This window comes from Propithecus coquereli, unplaced genomic scaffold (genome assembly GCF_000956105.1).
Source record: "Propithecus coquereli isolate 6110/MARCELLA unplaced genomic scaffold, Pcoq_1.0 Scaffold827, whole genome shotgun sequence".
NCBI classification, from domain to species: domain Eukaryota; kingdom Metazoa; phylum Chordata; class Mammalia; order Primates; family Indriidae; genus Propithecus; species Propithecus coquereli.
This window is the reverse complement of record NW_012154474.1, coordinates 66,394-84,757: the sequence shown is the minus strand read 5'-3', so window position 1 is coordinate 84,757 and position 18,364 is coordinate 66,394. Positions and strand designations below refer to the sequence as shown.

The following is an 18,364-nucleotide window of genomic DNA, read 5'->3' as shown; positions in this document are numbered from 1 at the left end:
GCCCTGCGTCCTGCCGCAGGTTCTTCCTCATGTGCTACATGTTCGTGAACCTGGCCTGCGCCGTGCAGACCCTGCTGCGCACTCCCAACTGGCGCCCGCGCTTCAAGTACTACCACTGGTGAGGCCCCCGGCTGCGGTGACCTGCGGGAGCCCGACGGGTCCTTAACTGCTTTTCTGGATCAAGCCCCAGGGAAGCCGGTTAGGCCTGGGCCTTTGGTCGCTGCCGTAAAGGTCGTGGCGTCCCGGACGTCCAGACATCCACGTTGGCCTCTTGGGCCGCGCTTGCGGCCAGCCTGGCCCCCACCCACTGGCTGGACGTGCAGGACCTGGGGTCTGGGGTTTTCTCTGTGCCCCTCCTGTGGGCTGGCACTCAGGGATGGCTGCAGCCTGGTGGCCGTGGGCACAGCTTCCGTGTGAGTGCGCCTGGGTGGGGCAGCTTTGGGGGTGTCCTGCGCTGCTGGAGCCGCGGCCACCACTGCCGGTGGCTGGGCTGTGGCATCAAGGCCCCTTTGCCTGGGGTGACCTGGAGGGTGCTGCGGGGCGCTCAGGTGCGGGTCGGCCAGGCGCCCCTGAGCCCGCTGTCCCCCAGGACGCTGTCCTTCCTGGGCATGAGCCTGTGCCTGGCGCTGATGTTCGTCTGCTCCTGGTACTACGCGCTGTTCGCCATGCTCGTCGCCGGCTGCATCTACAAGTACATCGAGTACCGCGGGTGAGCCGCTAGCTGCCGCCAGCCCGGTTCCCAGCCGGGCCTCGCACCTGCGCGTGGCAGAGGCGGGGCTTCTGGCCTCAGAGCTCGGCGTCAGTGCCGTCCTCGCGAGGACAGCCACGCTTGTCCCTCCCAGCACCCACCATGCCCTCTCTCCCGCACACACGCCTCTCCATGCCAGGGTGCAGCCCCGTGTCACGGCCTCTGCCCTCTGACCCCAGGAGGGTTCCTCTCGTACGCGGAGTGTCCCTTGTCCCTCTAGAGGCACGGCCCGGGAGAGCGTCCGCTGCTGACGACGGCCTGGGGGAGGCCCCGAGTCTGGCCCGCCATCCCCTCCTGGCCTTGCTTGGGTGGGCAGTGGGTGGGGCTGGGTCTGCTGCCCCGTGGGGTGTGCTCCGCCCCGCCGGCCCTCAGGTCCTCGCGGGGCCAGGCCCCCACGTCGGGCCCCTCCCTGCTCTGGGATCTGCCCACGGGCCCCACTGCAGTGGCCCTACTGGGCGCCTAGCTGGACGCACCCCTTTCTCCGCAGGGCTGAGAAGGAGTGGGGTGACGGCATCCGGGGCCTGTCGCTGAACGCCGCCCGCTATGCCCTGCTGCGCGTGGAGCACGGGCCCCCCCACACCAAGAACTGGAGGTGAGTGCTGCCCGGGGCCCCCAACCCTCGACCGCGCCAGAGAGCCCGTTTCGCCGGAGCGCCCTGTCCCCGTCTCTCTCAGGCTTCTGGCCGCGGTCCAGGTGACGTCCTAGAGCGAGATCTCCGGGTAAATCGCTGAGGCCGGTCCCAGGGCCCTGGTGGCCTTGGAGACAGTGCGCGTCCTGCCGTAGGGCGAGGACGTCACAGCTGGACACTGTGTCCTCGCAGCCCTGTCGTGGGGAGCAGGAGGGCTTCACCCATGGAGGCCTTGCCTGCCCGGAGCGCAGGGTGCCCAGCAGGGAGGCACAGGCACAAGTCCGCGTGGTGGTTTTGCCTGTCCCACCTTTGTCCCCTGTCCCACCTGTACTGCCTGCCACCTGTCCTGTCTCACTTGTCCTGTCTCTTATCTGTCTCACCTGTCCCACCTTTTACCTGTGTGACCTGTGTCACCTGTATGACCTATCTCACCTGTGTGATCTACCTCATTTGTGTGACTTATCTCACCTTTCACCCGTCCCACCTCTTACCTATGTGACCTATCTCAGCTATGTGTGACCTACCTCACCTATCTCACCTGTCCCACCTCTTATGTGATCTGTGTCTCCTGTGTGACCTATGTCACTTGTATGATCTATCTCACTTGTCCTGTCTGACCTGCCCCACCTATCTTACCTGTGTCATCTGTGTCACCTGTATGAGCTACCTCACCTTTGTGACCTGACCTGTCGCATCAGTCTCTCCTGTCCCACCTGTCTTATCTGTGACACCTGTATGACCTGTCCTGCCCGTGGTGACAGCATCCCGCCCTGTCCCTGCCACAGGCCGCAGGTGCTGGTGCTGCTGAACCTGGACGCCGAGCAGCGTGTGAAGCACCCACGCCTGCTGTCCTTCACATCGCAGCTGAAGGCCGGCAAGGGCCTGACCATCGTGGGCTCGGTGCTGGAGGGGACCTACCTGGACAAGCACGCAGAGGCGCAGCGGGCGGAGGAGGTGGGTGGGCGGGGCCTGGGCGGCTGCGCAGCGAGGGCTCGCCAGCCGGCGTCTGTCTCAGTGTCCAGACACAGTCTCGCGTGTGGCATTATCATTTGTTTCCGTGGGTTTGGGGTGAGCGGGAGAGAGGACCCTCCAAAGAAGCCCCGTGTGCAGTGCGCCAAGGCCTCGGGCAGCGCCAGCCGCACCCGGGAGGCCGTGGAACTGCGGCACCGAGGGCCGTGACCCTTCCAAGAGGGGACCTTGGAGGAGCCCCCAGCTCTGTCTGAAGCCCGCTACAGCGGCCCTGCTGTGTGCTGGGCCTCCTCCTGCCATCTGAGACCGCTGCGCGGTCGTGCGAGGCCCGCGTGCCCCATTTCTGCCCACTGGGTGCTCCGGGGCTGAGACCTCAGGCTGCCCCTGCGCCACGCTGGGAAGGAGCCGGCTGCTTTCTCCCCCAGCCACCCACACCTGGGTCTCCCCAGTGAGTCCAGTGTCCTGCGGCACGCGCTCCCGTCCACACCCAGAGGCTGGTGCAGGCGCGACTGCTCAGGCAGGGCTGGGCCCCCGCGGCCTGGAGCCCGGGTCTGGTGGGCTTGGACCACCAGCCTCTCTGGCTGCTCCGAGGGGACCACCAGTGTCTCCGGCTGCCCCGAGGTTCCGCTTATTCAGGGACGACGGGACGTGCGGGCCCTTCTCTTTCCCTGAGGGAAAGGAGGGTTGCGGAGGAGGTCGAGTCTGGTCGAAGTGTGCGTTAGGGGCTGTGGTGCCTGGGTGAGCTGGGTGCAGGGTGCTGCCCGCTGGGCTGGGCTGGCCTGGGGGCAGCTGGGCTCTCGGCAGTGGGGCGGTTCTACTGAGTCCTCCACGCCAGAGATCGCCCGGGGCCATGTGCCACGTCCGGGCAGCTCTGACGCCCGCAGTTAGGTCCGGGTGGGCAGGGCCGTGGGAGGGTCCTTCTGCCTCCAGCTCTGGCAGCTCCAGGCGCCCCGGGCCGAGGCCATTTCTGCCTCCATCTTCCCGTGGCCATCGCTCTGCTCTGCCTCAGTTCCCTGCCTTTCCCCAATAAGGACGCCTCACCTCAGTGATCTGGGATGGTCTCCTAGGATCGTGACATAATTACAAGGTTCTTAATCGTGGCTGCAAGACGTTTTCTCCAAACGAGGTCACGTTCACAGCTTCCTGGGATTAGGACTCAGACGTGTCGTTTGGGGGCCACGATTCAGCGCACTGCAGTCCCAAATTCACGTCTGCTGTACACGCGGGTCACACTCACCCCATCCCGGCGTCTTGTGAACTTTCGACCCGTTACGGCTCCAGCCCTGAGTCTAAAGTCTCACCCAGTGTCCTCAGATCACAGGTGCCAAATCTCACGCTTTCAGTCTTCCAGCTCGGGTACTGGACAGGACAGGTGACACAGGTCACACAGGTGACATAGGTGAGGCAGATGGGACAGGTGAGACTTTGGGTCTGGTCCACCCTGGGCAAGATCCTCTGTCCACAGACCTTGAGACGTAGGAAACCAGTTTTCCAAATGCAAAGGTGGGACTTTGCCCCCAAAGGGAGCAATCAGAGCTCAGAGGGGCCCTGTCCCACATGTGTTGAAGCCAGCAGGGCAGTCCACGGGGTGCCACGGCCAGAACACTCTGGCCCGAGGTTCTGCCCCAGGGGACCCAGGAGCCAGAGCCCGAGGGTCGGAGTGGCAGGGACAGGAGACCAGCATCCACACGCACCATTGCCTCAACGGGGCTGGTCTTGGTCATGCATGTCCAGCTGCCCCCATCAGCAAGAGGACTGGGAAGGGCAGAAACCAGGCGTGGGCAGCGGTGGCGTCTGGTGTGGGTCTGTCGTGTGTCTGGTATTTCATTCTGGGACCCCGTGAAACGCCACAGTCCTCAGAAGAGTGTCCCCGATGTGCAGCACGGGGTCCAAAACGTCCACGCACGGCGGGGTGGTTCGTGACGGCGGGGATCACTTCGGAGAACCACCTGCCCTCGTTGCCTCCTCGTCACCTGCACATGGTGTCAGGTGCACCCCGCTGTCTGTGTCTCTCTGGCACACATGTGTGCGCACACACGCCATGGCTCGGGGCGCCCCAGCACGCACTTCCCGTGGGAGGCTGCGGTGTCGGGGGCGCCCTCTGCGCCGGCTCCTGGGGGCGCCGCGCCAACCCTGCCCTGTCTCCTGCAGAACATCCGGTCTCTGATGGGCGTGGAGAAGACCAAAGGCTTCTCCCAGCTGGTCGTCTCCTCCAACCTGCGGGACGGCACGTCCCACCTGATCCAGTCGGCCGGCCTGGGGGCCATGAAGCACAACACGGTGCTCATGGCCTGGCCGGAGTCCTGGAAGCAGGAGGACAACCCTTTCTCTTGGAAGAACTTCGTGGGTAGGTGTGGCCGGCGCGGCCCCGGCTTCTCCCCTCCCGAGCCCTGCCCGTGTCCGGCGGCTCCCCGGGAGCGTGGTCTGCAGCCCGGCCCTGTGTGCCCTCAGCTGGGCAGCGAGAGGCCGATGAGGGGAGGGTGGGGACCCTGCCCGCGGCCGCCTCCCGCGTTGGCTGGCGTCCAGGCACGGCCCGCAGGGGAGGGCCCCCGCGAGGTCCACGGTTCACTCGAGGCCCCAACTCTCCCTGCCTGTGGTGGCCTCTCTCCACAGACACCGTCCGTGACACCACCGCGGCGCATCAGGCCCTGCTGGTGGCCAAAAACGTGGACTTGTTTCCGCAAAACCAGGAGCGCTTCGGCGGCGGGAACATCGACGTGTGGTGGATCGTGCACGACGGCGGCATGCTCATGCTGCTGCCCTTCCTGCTGCGGCAGCACAAGGTGGGCCCGCGGGGGGCAGGGAGGGCCGCGGCGGCGGCGCCCCGAGGCTGAGCGGCTGCCTGCTCCCCAGGTGTGGCGGAAGTGCCGGATGCGCATCTTCACGGTGGCGCAGGTGGACGACAACAGCATCCAGATGAAGAGGGACCTGCAGACGCTCCTGTACCACCTGCGCATCAGCGCCGAAGTGGAGGTGGTGGAGATGGTGAGCCGGGGGTTGGCGCGGGCGGCAGCCGCCCAGGCCTCTTGCCCCAGAGGGGCTCTCGACGCACCACTAGAAACGGCCCACACGTCCAGCCACGGGCCGGGCGAAGGTCCCGACCACAGTGGGCTCGGGCCACGTGGCCAGAGTAGACAGGCAGACCGTGCGCGGGTCACGCTGCGTCAGGGCCCAGGTGGCGATTCGCCGCGTCCCACAGGCTTTGAGGGAACAAGGCGGAAGGCGGGAGTCTGGACCCTGGGGTCCGCGTGGCCCGTGGCCCCTCGTGGTGGACGGAGCCGGGCCCCAGCCTGCCTGCTCCGGGCCGTGACTTCGTCTGTCCCTGGGACCGTGGGCGTCTGACGCAGTTACCGTTACCGCAAACGTGACGCGGGCTCACTTGGAAGCCGCAGCACGGCAGGCGGGTGAGGGCCCTGCACCCGGCGTGCGACGTGGGCCTACTGGGCGCGGCAGCGAGGCCTGTCCCGGCTCTCCCCGCTGCTCTGACAGCCCGCGTGGCCACGCGCGTCCATTTCACTCCCAGTCGCCCTCTGACTTCGTCCCTTGGCAGCGCAGCTTCCTGTTCCTGGTTCCGTGTATGCGCACGGAGCCCGTGAGCATCGCCTGGCTGTGTCCCCAGACAGGCTGTCGGTGGCTTGGGCTCCCGGGGTGGAGTTGCTGGGAAGACGTGACGCTGGCTGGAGACTGCCGATTGTACCCCAGAAAGGTGCCCCCAGCGCCACGGGGGAGGTGCGCCAGCCCCGCCGCCAGCTCGCCTCCACAGCGCTTGAGTCACGCGTGAGCTTGGGCGGCGTCCTGCGTCATCGATGACATTTTGTGTTCATGTGGGGCCTGTGAACCTTGGTTGTGTTGCAGGGTAATTTTTTTTCCCCTCTTAATCGGGGGGCTTTTTATTTTTTTGTTGTTTTTAAATTTTTTTTGGAGACGGGGTCTCGCCCTGCGGCCTGGGCTGGAGTGCCGTGGTGCGATGACACCTCCCCGCAGCCTGGAACTCCCGGGCTCCGGAGATCCCTGCGGGGGCCGCCCAGAGCCCTGGGACCACGGCGCGCAGCTGGGCCTGGCCGTGGAGCTCTGTGCGGACGGAGGCGCAGCCCTCGCCACCCGCCGGGTCTCTCTCTGCCTCGCGTCGTGCTTGGCCCGTGTCTGCTCCGACACTGGTTCCACGCGGCTGTCTCTGCTGTGACGTCTGGATTCGGGACTCGTTTGGGCAGCCCCTGCCATCGCAAGGTTACAGGGTCACGTGTCGCTTTTGCTTACGGGGCCCCACTGTGGACTCGCTCTGTGGGCGCTACTGGCTTCAGTAGTCGCACGAATAACGTTATTTCCAAGTTATAAAAGGAGGCGCTGCCTGGAGGAGCTCTCCCCACCAGGAGACCGGGCGTGCAGCGGCCCCGGCCCATGGTCCTGGCAGCGGCGAGTGGTGCCTGCGTGGGGCTTGTTTGCTCCAGAGCCCGGCACCCATGGCCAGGTTGGCGCACAGAGGAGCGAGGTCTGGAGGGCCGGGGCCACGCAGGCACTCACGCCGTTCAGGGCCTGCCGATTCCAGGAACAACGGGACGTTCGGTGGCGACGTGTGGTTTTTCACGCACATTGTGTTTACTTCTGCGCTTTGGAACTTTCTAGGTTGAAAACGACATCTCCGCGTTCACCTACGAGAAGACGCTGATGATGGAGCAGCGGTCGCAGATGCTGAAGCAGATGCAGCTGTCCAAGACCGAGCGCGAGAGAGAGGTGGGGCCCCAGCCCTGGAGACCCACCCCGACACGCAGGCTGCCAGTCTGAACACGCGGGAGGGGAGGGCATGTTTGGGGGATGGGGGAGAATGGCACCGGCTGCCTCTCCATACATGCAGACATGCAGGCACACGCAGGTACACACAGACATGCAGACATAGGCAAGCACATGCAGGCACATGCAGACAGGCACACACAGACACATGCAGACACTCAGGCACATGCAAACACACAGACACGCAGACATACGCAGGCACATGCATACACACAGGCACATGCAGACACAGGCATGCAAACATGCAGACACACATGCAGACATGCAGGCACATGCAGACACACGCAGACATACACAGGCACGTGCAGACACACAGACACATGCAGACAGGCAGACACGGACACATGCAGACACAGAAACGCAGACACAGGTACACGCAGACATACAGGCACATGCAAAGACGTGCAGACACAGGCACATGCAGACACGCACACATGCAGGCACACAGATGTGCAGGCACTTGCAGGTACACGCATGCAGGCACGCAGGCACATGCAGGTACACATGCACGCAGACAGGCACACACAGACATGCACACATGCAGGCACATACGGACACGCAAGCACTTGCGGGTACACACAGGCACATGCAGACACGTACACATACACACACATGCACGCAGACACAAAGGCCTGTGCAGGTACACACATGCACGCAGACACAGGCACACACATGCAGGCATATGCAGGTGCACACATGCATGCAGACATAGACACATGCAGACACACGCAGACACAGGCACATGCAGGTACACACGCACACGTGCAGGCACACAGACACGCAGGCACATACAGGTGCACACATGTATGCAGACACGCAGGTATATGCAAACACACGCAGACACGCATAGGCACATACCAGAAGCAGTTGCAGCTGAGCAACAAGCAGCTCCGGCTCCGCAGACGGCTGTGTGCTCATTGTGCGGCTTGGTCTGAGGAAGCGCGGACGTGTCCGTCCGCCACACTGGCCCGTCCTCGGCCGCAGGTGACCACGAGGGCTGGCACGTGGGGAAGGCACGAGTGGCCGGGCACAGGGCTGGCACCTCTGCCCGCTCACAGTCTCATGCAGCCTTCGGGTCATGCCTGTCTGGGGTGGCACACGCGGGTCTGCGTTGGCGTGTCAGGCGGACGTGATGAAGTTCTGTGAGGATGGTGACAGCAGCCTGCGGGACACGAGACGCCCCCTCCTTGGTCCTCGCCGACCCCGAGGAACGGCAGCACGTGGGGCCGTGTGGCCAACGGCCGGGATCGCTGACCGGCATGGGAGGCGTGTGGGATCGTAGCACTGGCCACCGCCAGGCCGGGAGTCTGGGTGGGCACAGATGCCACAGACCCTCCCGGGACCCAGGGAGGACGCCCGGTGAGGGGACAGGTCCCTTCCACGCAGCCGGGGCAGCCGGGCCCCAGGAGAGCCTGGAGGGTGCAGGGCCCTGTTTGTGTGCGGCTGCGTCCCCGGCGGCCGGCCGGTTGCCCTGGGCTTTGGGCCCCCAGGAGGAAGTCCACGCCAGGTTAAACGGGACGTGTGGCGAGCAGGGTCACCACTCGGACCCAGGAGGGACTGTGAGCTGGAAGGAGCCGAAGGACAAGCTCACAGGGCCCCTCCTGGCGGGTCAGACCTGGGGAGCCCTCAGGGACGCGGGGGCTGCGCCACGCCCGCCCCCAGGCTCTGGTTTCCCAGTTCGAGGCCACAGGAGACTGACACCAGGCCAGCTGCGAGGTCGCTGGGCCGGGCAGTTTGGACACGTGGCAGGAGGGGACCCTGTGGCCACTCAAGGAATCCCGTGGGGCGCCTGCCACGAGGCGCCTCCACTCTCCTGTGGCCGCCTGCGGGGCCTCCCCAGCCAGGCCTGGCCCCGTGCGGGGCGTGTGCTGTGAGCGTGGCCTGGTGCCGCGGGTTCCCATGCGTCATCACGGGTGGAAGCGGCGGTATGAAGGGCCCGGCCACCTCTGCGGGGTCCAGCTGCGGTCAGCGCAGCAGTCAGCATCCTCGCCCGCCCCTTCCCGCCACAGCCGGGGAGGTCCCCGCAGACCCTAGTGAGGACGTGGGCGCTGCGGGGGGCCCGGGGCAGGTGTTTGCGGCCCGTTGGTTCCGCGGCCAGCCTGGCGTCTCTCCCGTACCTCATGGTCACACTGAGTCCGTGGCTGCCCCTGCTTCTCCCTAGGCCCAGCTAATCCACGACAGGAACACCGCGTCTCATGCCGCCGCGGCCGCCAGGACCCAGGCCCCGTCCACGCCAGACAAGGTGCAGATGACCTGGACGAGGGAGAAGCTCATCGCCGAGAGGCACAAGCACAGAGACGCCAGCGTGTCTGGATTCAAAGACCTCTTCACCCTGAAGCCGTAAGTGTCCCCGCACGTGTGGCCCTGGGGGGACAGGTCCTGGCTGAACTGACCCAACCATGGGGACAGGCTCCCCGCTGCCCACCAGAGAGCTTCAGGGCCAAACCCACAGACCGGCGGGCCTGTGAGAGAACCGGGAGTGTGCCGAGGGCAGCGTGGAGCCCAGGCTGCGGTCCACGTCGGTGGGTCTCACGGCTGTGGACAAGGAGGTCTGCTCTGCGACTGTCAGGCTGCCTGTCGGGCCCGGGGCCTGTCCCTGGCTACCCGTCCTCCCCGCCGGCATTGCTCTGAGACCTGCCAGGGGCGGCGGAGGCCCCGTGGGCTGCAGCGGAACCGGCGGGGAGCGGTGTGCTGGCCCCGGGTCCCAGGGTGAGAGGGCCACGTCTGCACCGGGGCCTCTCGAGGGGAGCTGAGCCGCAAAGCCCTGAGTTCTCAGGAAGGGGAGGACGCCTCGGAGGCCAAGGCCAGCCACCCCGCCACTGACAGGGCCGCCCGGGGCACGCCTGCGACTGTTCTGAGCCGTGTACCGTGCGCGTTCACTCCTGAAGTAACCTTTCTTGTGTTTCTCTCGCCCGCGTAGAGAGTGGGGACACCTGTAAGTCTGCTCGCTCCGTCTGGGCTGCATCCCAGGCCTGGTGGCCTTGCATGCTTTTGTGTGTGGCCCGCGTGTGCCTGGGCGTGTTTAGCAGCGCTGCTCATGGCGTGTGCACACCCGGCCCGTGTGCGTGTTCACGTGTGGGCAGAGTGTGCTGGACGCTGCTGTGGCTTCCGTTCCGGTTTCCTGTTGAACTTGCCGTCCCCAATGCTCTGGCGGCTCAGGGCACCACCCGCGATCCCTCCTCTCAGTGACGCCCACGAGCCGCGGCCTGGGAGGGGGAGGCGCGTGCCGGCATGGTCAGCGGCTCCGTCCCCGTCCCTGCAGGCCAGGGCGCTCGGCTCAGGAGCATGTCCCAGCACGTGCTGCCTTTCGTGTGACCCGCTCGCCCCAGAGGGCTGCTGCCTTCACGTCCTGTGGTCGGGGTCGGGGCACCTGCCCGCGTCTGAGCTCCAGGCTGGGGCCAGGCCGGGGGTCCCCCAGCCCCTAACCCGGGCGGCGTCTGCCCTCCTGGGCAGGCTGCGCTCTCCGAAGCTGCACGGCCAGCCCGCGTCTCAGTGTCCCTGGAGACCACCCCGGGGAGGTCCCTGCCCAAGTGTGTCTGGGGACAGCTGCGCGTGGTTACGCCCGAGCCCCAAACCCTAGTTGATCAGAACGGGGCCCGGACGAGAACTGGTCGGGGGCTCACACCTGTGGACGCGCAGGCCCCTCTGCACTTCCTGCCGTTTCTCCATGAACCCAAAGGGCACCCAGGATGGCGTATTAATTAAAACAAGACCGAAACACCTCGTAGACACAGAAGTTGGGTTTGAGCCCGCCTCCCACGTGCTCACGCGCGCACACACACACGCGCACACACACACACACACACACGTAAGGACTCGCACCAGGCGCCAAGTACCCTCCGGCACGTGGGCTCGCCTCGCGTGGGAGGGTCCCGCAGGGCTGTGATCAGGAAACAGACTGGACGACGCGGGGGCCCGGTGGTCTGGCGTCCCTCACGGTTGGGCGGCGCAGCCTCCAGCAGGTGTGGACGTCCGGCCCCGCCCCCTCCTGGTCAGTCCAGGTGGCCGAGCTTGGCGTCCCTAGGAGCACGCTTAGGGGTGTTTGTGTGCATGCTTGTGTGTCGGTGTGCGTGTGTGCCTGTGTGTATACATACCTGTGTGTGTATATGTGAGCGTGTCTGCGTATTAGTGCGTGTCTGCATGTTTGCATGTGTCTGCACACGGTGGCATGCGTGTCTATGCATGCATCTTGGTGTACGTGCTGTAGACGTGACCACCGTGTCTGTCTTGGGCGGCGGCTCTGCCCATGACCACTGTGTCTGTCTTGGGCGGCGGCTCTGCCCGGCACCGAGGGACCGTCGCTCTTCACCCCGCGTTGCCCGGCAGCCCTTCCCCGCGGATGAGCCGTGTTTATCATATGTCTCTTGTTTTGCCGGCTCGCAGCCGGGCTGCTGGGAGCAAGCGCAGGTTTTATTCACTTCCTGGAAGCACCAGGCTCCCTCGGTCCCTGCCGTGACCCCGACTGCACAGGGCCCGGCGCCCTGGAGCCCAAACCCTTCCGGACCCAAACTCTGACTTCAGAGTTACGTGTGGTTTTCAAGCCGTCTCCTGACCCTAACAGACCCTTTAATCTCTGGAACTGCTGTTTGTCCCGGACACGCTGGCAATTGCCGCCTGACTGTGCCACGCAGAGACCCCGTCTGTAATTCCATCAGACTAAATTGGAGGGAACAGAAAGGGCCGTTTCCCTGTTTTCTCCTGGAAACTGGTGGTTACGCTCGGGTTTGTTTGGCTTGAGGGTCACATTGATCACAGGGTGTGAGCCGGGCATCCGAGGGCCTTTCCCCGACCCTGGGTGGGCCGGCCCCATCCATCTGCCCGCCCGTCCCTCCGTCCAGGGCACAGGTGACCTCCCTTGGGGGCCGCGGTCAGACCCCGATCCACTTTGACCGAGGTCAGCACAGGTGCCGGTGTCGGTGCTGACGGAACCGCGAGGGCTGCCGGGCTGCCAGCGGTCGTCACAGGCCTCCCTGGTGAGGGGTCAGCGGGTGGAGGAGGAGCCGCGGCCTCTGTCCTTGGGCGCCGGGTCCTGCAGTGCTGTCAGCCGAGTCTGCCGTGTCCCCAGATGCGCTTGGGCAGGGACCTCCCCGGGGTGACGCGGCTGGCCGTGCGGCTTCCGAGAGCGCAGTGTGGAGAGACCCGCTCACACTGCCGCTCCGTGGGGTGCAGAGACCCGGCCCCCGGTGGGGACGGGACGGGGGCTGGGTGGCAGGCGGGGAGGGGACCCTGGCAGTGGCCTGCAGCGAGCTCCGCGGCTCCCCCGCAGGCCCCGAGAGCGCCCGTGTCGCGTCCCTCTGGACCTCGGTGCTTCGGGCGTGGTCAGTTCCCAGGTGCTCCCGTGTGAACAAACCGCCCCGTGTCCTGTCACCAGGTGACTCATGGAGTCGCCTCCGATTCCTCGGGCAGTGAGTCCGTGTGACTCTGGACTTGCTCACACGCGTGTGCGCAGCGGTGGCTCCGGGCTCGGGACAGCCTCGTGTCCGGAGCGTGGGGCGAAGCCCGCTGACCGCCATCCGCCTCCCCGCAGGGACCAGTCCAACGTCAGACGCATGCACACGGCCGTGAAGCTCAACGACGTCGTCCTCGCCAGGTCCCAGGACGCCCAGCTGGTCCTGCTGAACATGCCGGGGCCCCCCAGGAACCGGCAAGGCGACGAGAACTGTATCCTTTCTGTGGGGCGTGTGCACGCGCGCTGTGCGTGTTCTCCAGTCCGGGTCACGGGTGCCGTGAGCGAGGCTGGCTCTCCTCGGCCAGGCGGGGCTCTGGGTGCTGCGGGGCGGAGTCAGGGCTGCCCTTGGCGTCGGCGCAGTGAGGGGACCCCTGGGTCTGCGCTGCCCAGGGGCCGTGGCACAACAGCGGGGCCCCTGGTTCCCTGCAGCCGGCAGACGCTCGCGGTGGCCTGGGAGCAGCTGGGTGCGGTGGGTCCCTCAGCGTTTGGAGGGAGGACACTACACGCGGCCTGGGGGTGCCGGGGAGCCCGCGGGTGAACAGCTCTCTGTACACTGCGCGGCTGTCGGGGGTGGCGCAGGCAGAGTGGACCGACATGGGCAGTGAGGAAACCGCAGACCTGCTGTGTCGCCTGCGCCGACAGCCCGTGATGAAGGAATGGGGAGCCCCAGGGGTCGGGATGCTAAGGGGTCAGCGAGGAGGCCGTGCCCTGAACACCACGGGACGGTGTCACCCAGACCTCCTGCCGTGGAGCGGCGGGCGAGGCCTCCTGGCACTGCACCAGCCCCGAGACAGGGCGACGCGTCCCTGAGCCCAGCCGTGGGGCCCCAACCTCGCCAGCTCTGACCGTGGCGCTTCCCCGTGGCCCGTGGGGGAGTCATGTGCGTGTCAACCCTGGGACGGGGCGTGTGCGCTAAGGGTCCCCTCTGGGCCCCTGTGGGCACCGTCCCCTCACTGCCCTTGTGGGAGGCACCGAGTCCCCTGGTGGCGGAGGGGGTGCGAAGCCGGATCCTGGGTTCTGAGGCTCAGACTGGCCACGAGCGATAGGGCTTTGCTCTTCCGCGGTGAGGACTCCACGGTGCCCTGGTGGCCGCTTGCCCTGCGTGGTGGAGGTGGGCGCCATGTCCTGCTGGGTCTGGGCCCTGGGCAGGTGGGCTGCAGACGTCCCCCAGGTCTCCCGGTCAGAGCCTTGGTCAGGCCCTGCAGGCGTGAGGTCAGGCGGGGTCGGCCTTGTCCCGGCCTGGCCTCCTGGCCCGGCCTTTCTTGTGCCTGTTCTCAAACTACGTCTTCGCGAAACAGGGGTGGGGTCAGCTCCCCGCCACGATCTCGTCCTCACACGCCCAGGCCTTAACCTTGCGGCCCAGACATGGAGTTCCTCGAGGTCCTGACCGAGGGGCTGAACAGGGTCCTGCTGGTCCGCGGCGGCGGCCGCGAGGTGATCACCATCTACTCCTAACGCTGGACGGGTCAGGCGCCGGACGCACAGCCAGCGACACCGGCCTGACCGGCCCCTCGGGCCTCCCCCGGAAGTTTCTAGACCTGTCACCTGGGGTTTCCCGTCCCAGGCAGCCCCGCAGGACAGGCTGAGAGAGGGCGTGACCGGAAGGTCCCTCACATTGGCTCACGCTGTCCCTCGGGTGACGAAGGCAACGCCAGCCGAGGCCGCGGCTCCGTGCAGCTTTCTCCATCCATCCGCCTCCTGCTCTGCCCCTCGCGTGTGTCTGCGAGTCGAGGCCGTGAGCTGAAGGACCCCGTCCACGCTTGCATCCCTGGCTTGGCCGGCGGCCTGGCTCGTCGACAGGTCCACGTCGGGCCGTGGCCTTTAGGAGAAGGAGCCCAGCTCTCCGGGACACAGCGGGTCGCCTGTCGCTGGGCGTGTTCCGTTCCCGGCTCGTGCCCTGGCAGGAGCCCCACTGTGTGCGTGTCTGCTCCGCGCCCCATGGAAATCCAGCCGCCTCTTCCTAAGCACTGACGGGGCCCTGCGCAGGTAACTGCCGGACACAGGATGCGGCGACGCACAGTCAGTGCCGAGCGTCCTCCACGCGAGCCTTTCGGAGCCACGCGCGGGATGTGCTGTTCCCGCCCCTCTGCCTGGGGAGGGGGACGGCAGGTCCTGCGGCATCTGTGTGGCCGAGCCCCCAGGTCCCTGCCCTGGGCGTGTGCCTGCATGGAGGCGCTGGCGCTGTTTGCACTTTGCCTCGATCAGCTTTGTGGGTCACGACGGCGTCCCCGCTGCAGGTCATGGCAGTGATCTGGGCTCCTCTCCCTGCGGCATATTTATTTATTTGAACACTTGGAGGGGCTTTCGCAGTGACCCGTTGTCCACAAAGACATTGCTTCTGTAGTTAGGGACGAGGCCCCCCCCCCTCCCCGCGCAGACCTGAGGTCAGGACAGAGACCAGCTCGTGTGCCCAGAGCGCTGGCGTCACGGCAGAGGGACCCCTGACCAGAGCAGGTCCCAGGTGGCAGCCAGAGCCACATCCGTCTGGGCGGGGCCTGTGCGTGACCCCGAGGGCCCAGCCCGGGGAGGGCGTAGCGTCCGTACTGGCTGTGCGTGGTGATAGCTGGGGACAGCCACTGTGACCAGAGGCTCCTGCCGGGGGGCGGAGCCCCTTGACGTGCACTGTGGGGTTGGCGTGTGCAGCCGTGTCCGCGCCGGCCCCTCCCTCCACGGCAAACTCCACGCGACCCGTGACTGTGATCAATGTCATGGTTCCCTTTTACAGATTCTTTGTCTGGTTTTGTCAGTAGAAGAATAAAGACCTGTGAGTCTGAGCACGTGGAAGTCTCGTGTCTCATTCAGAATAAAAATTGAGCAACAGGGAAACGCGCCCAGCTCCCTTTCTCTTGGGGGTGGTTCAGGTACAGTCGGCCCCAGCAAGCGCACGGGCTGAGGCGTGACCACGCGCACTGGCCGGGAGAGATGGGACAGAATCACCCACTGAACCAGAGGGACCGTCCACACCCACCCGTCTGCAGCGTCATAGCCGCAGGCGGCCCCGTCTGTGATTTATGGGAGGTGGAAATGCAGAGAAACCCGCACTTAGAGGGGCAAGTCGCTTTGCCGTGGAGGGGCCACCTCACGCACGCTGGCATGGCTGAAGCTGGCAAGTGGGGGCCGGCGAGTGCGGAGAGGGAGCCGTGTGCGGGGCAGGTGGGCGGGCGGCTCCACTGGACAGCGTGTGCTCCTCCAGTCAAACAGCCGCCGCTGGACCCGGCATCCCACGCCCAGGCACGCAGCCGACACGTGTCCCTGAACGGTGGACACAGGATGGACACGGCACAGGCAGGCGTTGGCCATCGGAAAGTGGCCGTCAGGGCAGAGCCGTCCACAGGCCCCAGTGGGCAAATGACGGCTGTGCCTGTGTCCACACGCAGGACGAAGCCCCAGCTCAGAGGGACCCCAGCCCCGCGGGGATCGTGCCCCTGCCACTGGCCCTGAGCTGTGACCCTCCTGTCCCCCCGCTGTGGTGGTGCCTTGAGGCCCACAGGCTGCGGAGGGCAGCGTCGACCATGCCGCACGTGAGCGTGTGGGGAGCCGTGACCAGGGCGTGGAGCTGTGCTGGCTGGGGAGGCACGGGGCTGGTCGGGGGGCACAGGGCTCCCCAGCAGGGAGAACTGAGGCAGGGCCGCGGCAGGGACCTCCGCTGGGAGGTGACTCTTCACTCCTGGGGCAGCCGGGTCCCGGCGTCTGGCATGGGTGGTGGGACGGGACATTCGGAGTCAGGTCAGCAGGACGGGGAACGTGTGGGCGGGGCAGGAGCCCCAGGGCTGCCGGGGACCCCCGCTGCCACCCGGACACGCAGAGCCAGGAGCACAGGGTCAAGGGTGCAGCCAGGCAGCCTCAGGCACCTGGAGCGAGGCCTGGGAATTCCCTGGTGCTGGGACAGGGTCGGGCTTGTGTGTCAGACCAGATGCTCAGGGCTGTCCCCCGAGTGCCACCTCTCACCTGGGGTTCCAGGCTGGGGATGGGGTGTTGGGGACACCTAGCAGGGAGGCTGCTGCCCTGGGGCACCACAGCACCCCCGTGTCCCGTGCGAGGCTGGGAGGGGACGCAACGGGGCCATGAGAGCCGCCCGTGACGCCGGGCGCTCGGAGCTCGCAGGACGACGCGGCACCCCTCCCGCCGGCCGGGCTCTGCGCTGACCCCGAGGGTGCGGAGACAACCTGGCGGACGGCAGGCTCAGGGAACATTGCCCAGCCCGTCCCCAGCGCCTCCGTCGGGAGAGAAGCACGTGAACAGCCCAGACGCGGGGAGGACGTGACGGAATCGCACTCAACCGCGGAAGAGAATTCCGGCAGGCTGGAGTGGGGCTGGGGCTGCGCCTCGGCCGCGGGCTCGGCTCTGCCGTGTTTGCCGTGCTTCACCGGCACTCACGGTTTTTGTTTTTAAAACCAATGAACTTCGGGGCTCACAGAGTCTCCCCCTGCCCCGGCCGCTCCGCCGAGCCCCGGCCCGAGGGTGCAGTGGGACACTGGGGTAAGTGTGTACGGTCCTCCTGGCCTCTCCGGAGGTTCCTCCAGAGTGTTCCCGCCATGGCGCGTGACATGCAAGCCAGAGGTCAAGGCCCACCTGGCCAACGGCTGTGGGCCACCCGCACACCTTCCCGAGGACGAATGCCGGCCACTGTGGAGGCCTGGAGACCGACGTGTCACGTGGGCCTCAGCACCCAGGAGAGGCGTCGGTCACTCAAGTCCCCCAGATGTCTGGAGGGAGGAGAGAAAATGCCGGCACCCGCCGCGTGGGCTCCAGCGCAGATTCCTGCCCACGCAGGGCCCAGCCTTGGTCCACGCAGCCCGACAGTGGCGCTGAGGTTCCTGTTGCCACGGACCCAACCTGGGATTCGGGGTTTGGTTCTCAGGGCAGTGAAGTGGAAAGAGAAACCTGCCCGTAACCGTGGAGGGCGTGTGCGTTAATTTTCCTTCCGTAAGTGTAGGGACACTCCCCACGCGGCACCCCGTGGCCACACAGATGCAAGTCACTGTGTCTCTTTGAAAAGATTGCTTTAATACAGGGTACAACGTATTACAAAATGCATGTATTTTTATTATGCCTCAAAAATATCTCAATTACCAGGTGACCATAAATCTCATTTACCCCTAAAAGCAGCGCCAGGAGGCAGCGCGAAGTCACCCGCACACATCACGGCGCCAGAAACCCCACCTGCTTGGCTCAGCGGACGGGGCCGCACTGGTCCCCCCTTCGGTGGAGCTCGCGGCGGTGTAGCCCTCAGCAACGAGGGACCCCCGGGGTGAGAGGTCGGGGAGCTGGCTCCCACCTGAGCCTGCGCGTGCTCCGCGCTCACCCCAGTCCCGCCCCCCGCCCCACCACCGCCGACCACTGTCGCCACCCGTGACACCAGGGTCTGCCGGCCCAGCCGCTCCCCCGGCCTCGTCTCCGGCATTTCCGGACAATTCCCTTGGCCGCCCGTCTCCCGCTGTGAGTCCTGGTGGCCCAGTCCAGCTGAGGGCTCCGCACGCCAAGGAAGAGCTGCTACCCAAGCACTGTGACTTCGCGATGGGTGAATGACACAAAAGGCTGCGCCGTTCACTAGCTGCAGGCCCCGCCGCGCCCCGTGCCGGAACGGCCGCAGCACCCGGGGTTGGAGGCACTTTGAGAAAAACTCGCCAAGAGCGTCTAAGCGGAGACTCCCTCCCGTGCTCCGGTGCTCACTTGGGAATCAGCCCCGGGGAGAGGGAGCAGTGCCCCCGCGTCCCTCCCGGCGCCGCCTCCCTGCCCACATCTGCCGCCGGGCAGGTGCCCGGAAGCCCGGTGGGGAGGC

General features: G+C 66.2%; 1 protein-coding gene across 2 annotated transcripts in view; it reads left to right on the top strand.

Annotated features, from left to right (window-relative positions):
• Window positions 1–15,351, top strand: part of SLC12A7 (solute carrier family 12 (potassium/chloride transporter), member 7) — a 26,596-nt gene extending 11,245 nt beyond the window's left edge. The window contains exons 13-23 of one of the 2 annotated variants that reach the window (XM_012663726.1): window positions 20–118; window positions 590–709; window positions 1,236–1,340; window positions 2,162–2,330; window positions 4,497–4,692; window positions 4,959–5,128; window positions 5,199–5,330; window positions 6,969–7,076; window positions 9,295–9,473; window positions 12,661–12,794; window positions 13,946–15,351. In XM_012663726.1, the coding sequence (XP_012519180.1) occupies window positions 20–118; window positions 590–709; window positions 1,236–1,340; window positions 2,162–2,330; window positions 4,497–4,692; window positions 4,959–5,128; window positions 5,199–5,330; window positions 6,969–7,076; window positions 9,295–9,473; window positions 12,661–12,794; window positions 13,946–14,037 (1,504 nt within the window). In that variant the 3' untranslated portion in view covers window positions 14,038–15,351. The remainder of the gene's footprint in view (window positions 1–19; window positions 119–589; window positions 710–1,235; window positions 1,341–2,161; window positions 2,331–4,496; window positions 4,693–4,958; window positions 5,129–5,198; window positions 5,331–6,968; window positions 7,077–9,294; window positions 9,474–12,660; window positions 12,795–13,945) is intronic. The other variant, XM_012663727.1, reaches the window with a different exon arrangement.
• The last annotated feature ends 3,013 nt before the right edge of the window (window positions 15,352–18,364 follow it).